The sequence below is a fragment of the Microtus ochrogaster genome, chromosome 4 (assembly GCF_000317375.1).
Source record: "Microtus ochrogaster isolate Prairie Vole_2 chromosome 4, MicOch1.0, whole genome shotgun sequence".
NCBI classification, from domain to species: Eukaryota; Metazoa; Chordata; class Mammalia; order Rodentia; family Cricetidae; genus Microtus; species Microtus ochrogaster.
Genome location: NC_022011.1, coordinates 48,059,875 through 48,067,101, shown reverse-complemented (window position 1 = coordinate 48,067,101; position 7,227 = coordinate 48,059,875). Strand labels below are relative to the sequence as shown.

General features: G+C 45.9%; 1 protein-coding gene across 4 annotated transcripts in view; it reads left to right on the top strand.

Annotated features, from left to right (window-relative positions):
• The window catches only part of Ttf1 (transcription termination factor 1), a 24,742-nt gene that overhangs the window by 2,814 nt on the left and 14,701 nt on the right, over nucleotides 1-7,227 (top strand). For 2 of the 4 annotated variants that reach the window (XR_003376855.1, XM_026778802.1), the window contains exons 3-6: nucleotides 22-1,041; nucleotides 2,194-2,420; nucleotides 4,513-4,698; nucleotides 5,806-5,884. Coding sequence is in view for 3 of the 4 variants with exons in the window: in XM_026778802.1 (XP_026634603.1) it covers nucleotides 22-1,041; nucleotides 2,194-2,420; nucleotides 4,513-4,698; nucleotides 5,806-5,884 (1,512 nt within the window). In the remaining variant the exon portion in view is untranslated. Of the gene's footprint in view, nucleotides 1,042-2,193; nucleotides 2,421-4,512; nucleotides 4,699-5,805; nucleotides 5,885-7,227 lie in introns of all 4 variants that reach the window. The other 2 variants (XM_026778801.1, XM_026778800.1) reach the window with 2 other exon arrangements.

Below are 7,227 nucleotides of genomic sequence, written 5' to 3'. Positions count from 1 at the left end.
GGTGTCCAAGCCAGGGAAGAGGAGGAGGAAGGAGGAGTCCCAGCCTCCAGTCCCTGAGACCCTGGAGAGTGAGCATCCACGGGTGTCCAAGCCGGGGAAGAGGAAAGAGTCCCAGACTCCAGCTCCTGAGACCCTGGAGAGTGAGCATCCTCACATAGCCAAGAGGAAAAAAAGGAGGGAGTCCCAGACACCAGCCCCTGAGAGCCTGGAGAGTGAGCGTCCTCACATAGCCAAGAGGAAGAAGGGGAGGGAGTTCCAACAGCTTACTTCTTCCCTTCTGAAAAATTCAGAAACCTTCCATAAAGCCAAAAAGACCATTTCTACCCATAAAAAAAAGAGAAGTAGTGTGTGGGAGGTGGATGTGGAAACAGGGATCATTCTTGTAAATAAAGAAAACATAGAGAACCTGCTGGAGAGTTCTAGAAAAGATGTGGATATTGTTTATGTAGATGTGAGCAAGGGACAAAAGTCAGCAGAAGCAGACAAAGCAGAGGAGCTGTCTGTTGCCGAGTCCCAGAAACATGACTGTCAAGAGCTGCACACTGATGTTAGGAGCAAAAAGAATCAAAAGCATCTGAAGAAAGTTGTATCCAGGGATGCTGTACGGGAAAGCCAGCATGAGAACATCATCTTGCCCCACTCAGAATCCTTGTCTTCTGTGAATCTAGAAGGCAAAAGCACAGAACTAGCAGTGTCTTGTAAAAAGAAGTCTGAGGAAAAAGTGTTGAAGAACCAGGAATTGGAGGTCATGCCTGAGAGTGTTGGTAGCACACACCCTGGAGGAGAGGCTGGGACTGGAGAAGGAGGTGAGAGGATCAAAGGATCCCACAGTATCAGGAAAAAGTCTAAGAAAAGGAAGTGTGCATCTGTTCCTATTGCCACCTCTGGTGACAATGTCTCACTGCCTGACGACAGTGCTGAGAATGCCCTCGCGGATTCATTGGAAGGCAATGCTTTGAGGGAAGAGGATGTGGACCACAGACCAAGGGAGGCAGGAACCCAGGCTTGTTCCAGCGAGAAGCATGCAGAAGAGACGCAGAGGTAAGCTGGGAATGGTGCGTGTCTTCTGTGAGCCTAGGAAATGACAGAAATATAATGTGCACATATAATTGAGCCGTCTCAGCAGATAGCTGAATCTCTTCATGTGTAAAAGAAGGTAGTTAAATTAGATTTTCACAGAGCTCTCTTTTTTTACCTACTGCTATAAGATTGAGTCATTTTAAGACTTCCCAGCAACTCAGCTTGTCTGGGAGCGTGTATTGGTGTAAGGGTTACATATATTTTACTGAGGATTGTGCAAAACTAGCGTTACTTATCTAATGCTATGCGAGTATACTGTTTAGTGAGCTGATGGCGGGAGGCTTTCCCACTCTCAGATCCTAGACTGGGACAGATCCTCTCTTCTCACTTTCACTCCGTAACTTTGTGTTTGCTTCAGCATTAGGTAAAATAGAGTCTGACTTAGAATTGTCTCACATGAGTGGTAAATGGAGTGCTGTTAAATGCCACATGGGATGGCAGTGATCACAGCTGTGGGTCATTCACATTGTCCTTGTATTGTCTACTGAGGACCTACCTTGTCAGAGCATTGGTTATGAGGCGGGAATATGCTGGCTTTCCTTGAGCCACAGGCCATATGAAAACACTAACTTGCTAACAGGTGGGCAAGATGGTTTAGTTTTTAGTCCGACAAACTCACTGATGCCTGAACATACTAAGAGCAGACAAATTCTGACATCTGGTAAAGAACTAGCAAAAACAGTTGCACTGGATACATAAAAAACTAAGGAAGAACCAGGCCGTAGTGGCGCACACATTTAATCCCAGCACTTGGGAGGCAGATGCAGGTGAATCTCTGTGAATTCAAGGCCAGCCTGGTCTACAGAGCTAGTTCCAGGACAGGCTCCAAAACCACAGAGAAACCCTGTCTCGAAAAACCAAAAAAAAAAAAAAACTAAGGAAGAAATGAGGCCTCTAGCCTGTGCCTCAGGAACCACCGGTGAGACAGAGCACATAAATTTCTGCTCGCATGTACCCATCTGATGTCGTCAGGCTGCATAGCATTTGAAGTTAGGGATTGAATGGCTCCGAGGTGCAGTCCAACTTCACTACTCTTCGACTGAGAGCCATTCAGAAAGAGCTGGAAAGGTGTTAGCTGAAGAGATAACTGTTGGTTACCGGTCTCCCCCTTAGGTTAGAATCCACCCCTGAAGAAGAAAGCAATTTGGAATCAGTCAGCAATTCCGCAACAAGATATGTATCTGAAGATGGGAGAGACTCTGACGAATCGGATGTGGATTTGGGCTCTGCAGTGAAGCAGCTCCAAGAGTTCATTCCTGACATACAGGAAAGGGCAGCCACCACAATCAAACGCATGTATCGGGATGACCTGGGGCGATTCAAGGAATTTAAGGCACAAGGTAAACTTTTCAATGTCCGGAGCAGGCAACAGCTGCTTTTGTGAGTGACTTGGATTGATGGGCCCAGGGGAAGCATCCTTTAAGAAGATCTAAGAAGCTGCTGGATAGTAGTGGCACACATCTTTAATTCTAGCACTTGGAGGTAGAGGCAGGCGGATCTCTGTGAGTTTAAGACCAGCCTACTCTACAGAGTGCGTTCTAGGACAGCCAGGACTGTTATACAGAGAAACCCTATCTTGGGTGGGAGGTGGGGGTATAGATCTGGGATGTGCCACAACTGAGCATTAGTTACTGGGGAATGTTAAAAGTCACCTTTTAGAATGTTTCTTCATTGTATGTATTTATCATGCATGATCATGTGTGGCATAAGGACTCTTATACAAGTATGCACTGTACATTGAGGGGCTCTGACTTTGGGAGCCAAGGAGGTTGAAGAGAGTAGAAACAAACAGGGTAAGCACACCCCCCAAGAGCCTCATGTGGACACAGTTTAAAGAGCAGTGTCTTCTGGCCCCCTGTGAACGGAGGCTTTACTGCCCTTCCTGGTCCTGCAGCCATTCTTAAAATAATCACTGCAAGGCTTATTACTAGCTAGCTTGTACATTTAAATTAACCCATTTCTGTTAATCTGTATATTGCCACGTGGCCCATGGCTTACTAGTGGTGCTCTGGCATCTTGCCCTTGGGCGGATGCTGGTATCTCCCTGACTCTACCCTTCTCCCTGATCTCTGGTTGGATTTTCCACCTGGTTCTATTCTGCCTGGCTATTGGCCAAATCAGCTTCTTTATTAAGCAGTGGTAATAAAACATAATCACAGCCTACAGAGGGGTTATCCCACACCAGCCCCCTTTGCTGTATTCTGAGTTGAATCATGAGGTAAAGCAGGCTGAGCTCAGACTCTCAATCCTCCTGCCTCAGCTTCCCAAGTGCTAGATTTACCAGGTGTAAATCACCATGCCTGGCTCTACATCTAAATTACTGAGTTATTTTCTTAAATTTGTTGCATGAATGTTTGTATGTATAATAAACTGAAAACCAGGGCTGAAGCTATGGCTCAGTCGGTAGTGTTTGCCAAGCATGCACCCAACACTAGGTTTGAGTCCTAGCACCCACATAAATAGAGTGTGCTGGTGCTTGTCTATAATCCCAACTCTCAGGAAGTGAAGGCAGGAGAATCAGAAGTTCAAACCCATTCGTAGCTACGTAGGGAGTTTGAGGCTTGACTGAGCTACATGATACCCTGTCACAATAAAACAAAACATCTAAAGCCAGACAAGTAAACTGAGTCTCCAGCTCTGCAAAAAGAAAGAACAATGCGCTAGTCACACAATTGATCCTTAATGATTGAACAAGGATCAGGAGTTCTTTCTCTGTAAACTACTATGTTTTGTCAATCCTGACCCTGGTTTGCACGTAGAGAAAGCTTAGTTTGTTCAGCAGGCTTTTGTTAGTTAGCTCCTGTGAACACCACTTTCAGAAAGTTCAGTGACATGGGGTGGGGGAAGGCTTCTTCTAGATTCTTCTTCAATATTGAGTGGATTTATTATCAACGTCTGTTGCTTTTAATGTAACTATTTTAAAGAGATTGAGGAAACAAGTAAGTCACTGTGGAAGAGGATGTCTGAGAAGACCTGGGGAGAGGAGCCATAGCTTAGACTAGAATTGAGGATGGGGAGCCACTCAGTACCAAAGATCCCAGTGGGCTCGACTGCTCCTGGCAGGCTGGTCCTGCTAGACCTGGTATTCTGAGTTTGGTAGGTTTCCTTTTGGCCTCAGGAGTTGGTCAATAAAGTGCTTGTTGCACAAACATGAGAACCTGAGTTCAGCTTCCAGAATCCATGTAGAAGAGCTGACCATGGTGGCATGTGCTTGTAACCCTAACACAGGGAGTCAGAGACAGAAAGGTCTTTGGGGCTTGCTGGTTGGCAACAGGAGAGCCTTTCACTAAAAAAAAAAAAAAAAAAAAAAAAAAGTGGATTTGAGGATCAACAGCTGCACGTACCAGACCACAGAAAAGAAATGAGTGTGATAAGTTTGCTTTTATTCATTATTGACAATACATACTTTCTCTCCTCCCCCCTCAACCCTAGGTGTTGCTATTAGATTTGGCAAATTTTCTGCTAAAGAAAATAAACAAATAGAGAAAAACGTGCAAGAATTCCTGTCCTTGACTGGAATTGAGAGTGCAGACAAGCTGCTGTACACAGACAGATATCCAGAGGAGAAGTCTCTGATCACCAATTTAAAACGAAAGCATGCATTCAGGCTGCACATTGGTAAGTGGAGAAGTGGATTCAAGCACCGTCAGCCTTCCTACACCTCCCTCAGCCCCCTGTGCTGAGGAGTACTTACTCTGAATCCCATGGGTTTGTATCTCAAGAGTAGTACGCCTGTGGAAAAGTAAAATGATCTTCTATCTTTGTCTACTTGGCAGTAATTATGACTTTAGTTTCTTTTCCTGTTTATCATTCCTTCCATGCACCATGGTCTTCTAAGGGCAGCACTTTGAGCTAGACTCCCGCTAGTGGGTACTGCTGAGAAAGTTAGGAGGTCAGTGAGCCCTCTGAGACCGGCCCCAGAAGTTCATGGATGGCACAGATTGGACACAGGGTTGTTAAAAACGAAGAAGACACAAAGTTGGGGAGGGTAGAGAAGAGGAGGCAGATCTTGGAGGACTTAGGAGAAGGAGTTGGGATGAATATGATCAGAATACATTGTATGCTATTCTCAACGCATTAATTTAAAATACTTGTTTTAATTTAAAGTATTTGTTTATTTTTTCCTTTTTTCATCTTTTCAAGACAGGGTTTCTCTGTGTAGCCCTGGCTGTCCTGGAACTCACTCTGTAGACCAGGCTGGCCTTGAACTCAGAGATCCACTTGCCTCTGCCTCCCAAGTGCCGGGATCAAAGGCATGCACCACGATGTCCGGCAAAAACTACATTAAAAAAAAAAATGATGCGTAAGTGGCATCAGGTCGCTCGTGAAAGAACCTCTTTTGAGTGTGAAGATGATAATTCCATAGGTCTTTTCTGGGCTGCACAGGGACATGGTGGCCCCTGGAGAATGGGAAATGGGCAAGGCTTTGCTGGGGAGAGGCCTGTTCCTCTCCTGTGCTTACCTACAATCTTGCTGAAATAGCAATCCAGTGAGGGTCTGAGTGGGTCCTCCAACCCAGTGTGCACCACGCTCAAGGCAGTGTTGACTGTACATGTGTTCATCTGCTCTAACAGTGCAGGCGTGTGAAGAGCCGGCCTGTGCACACTGCTGCACGTGAGTTAATGTGTTACAGAAGGCTCCACTGGCTTACTTTGGCGTCTGTGACCATGTATGTCTCACATTGGCCACCTGCTGCCTCTCTGACTCTCTCCTGACTGTCTGCAGGGAAAGGTATCGCTCGGCCCTGGAAGCTTGTGTACTACCGCGCAAAGAAGATCTTTGATGTGAATAATTACAAAGGCAGGTAAGAGAGTCTCACTGCTTGGGCCTGATGTCAAGTAACAAAGTATCCACAGCCATGGTGAGAAGTGGAGATCACAAAGATCTCAGCATTGAAATTTAGCTGGGTATTGGTTAGGTATATGCCTTTAAGATTTGTTTCCACTGGACGGTGTGGGGCACACCTTTAATCCCAGCACTTGAGAGGCAGAGGCAGGCAGATCTCTGTGAGTTCAAGGCCAGCCTGGTCGACAGAGAAAGTTCCAGGACAGCCAGGACTGTTCCACAGAAAAACCCTATCTCAAAAAAAAAAAAACAAAAAAGGAAAGAAAGAAAGAAAGAAAGAAAGGAAAAGAAAAGAAAAGAAAAGGAAAGAAAAGAAAAGAAATCACTTCCTTAATAAGCCATCTGGAATCTTCTACACTCAGTGTCCACTGTTCTGTGTTCCTGGCTGCAGCACTGGGCATCTCCTGCCTCTCACTGTGGCTCCTCTTTGCTCTGTTCTCTGTTGCACAGTCATCTCCAGTGCTGGAATTCCCTTCTGCTGTGACACATCCAGTTGGGTTTTCTGGAAATGTTGGAAGATGCAGGTTAGGTCACGTGGGACAGTTCTGTGATACATGCAGAATGCCTAATGTGGTCGAACTCTCCTCCTTCCCAAGGAAAGTCCCCAGCTTTCATTTGTGTCCAACATTCTAAATAACATTGGCAGTACATTCTCAGTTTTGTTTCTTCCGTGTGTCTGTTTCCTAAGTGAATGAGGAGTCTGAACTGAGACCTTCATTCTGACAGGGTGAGCACCGTACCTACTGACTCAGCCCTGTTACCCCTCCCACTCCCATTGCCCACTGTATCCTTATTCTCTCACCCATAATTTTTTAATCTAAAAAAAATGTATTTTGTATGTATGTGTGCACCACACATGCAGGAGCCTGCAGATGTCAGAGGAAGTGTCAGACTGGTGTGAGCCACCATGTGTGTGCTGGGATCTCTGCAAAGAGCAGGAAGTGTAGCCAGGTGTGATGCTGCTCACTTTTAATCCCAACACTTGGGAAGCAAAGGCAGGAACAGGAGGATCTCTGCGTTCGAGGCCATCCTAGTCTACATAGCAAGAGCCAGGATAGCCAGGGCTGCAACAAAAGAGTAGTAAATGCTCTTAACCACTGAGCCATCTGTCCAGCCACCTCCCACAATTCTTAATAGTGGAGAGGAATGTGTCTATAGAATGTTTATAGAATTTTATAGAATGAGCCGGGTGGTGGTGGCGTACGCCTTTAATCCCAGCACTCGGGAGACAGAGGCAGGCAGATCTCTGTGAGTTCGAGACCAGCCTGGTCTACAAGAGCTAGTTCCAGGACAGGCTCCAAA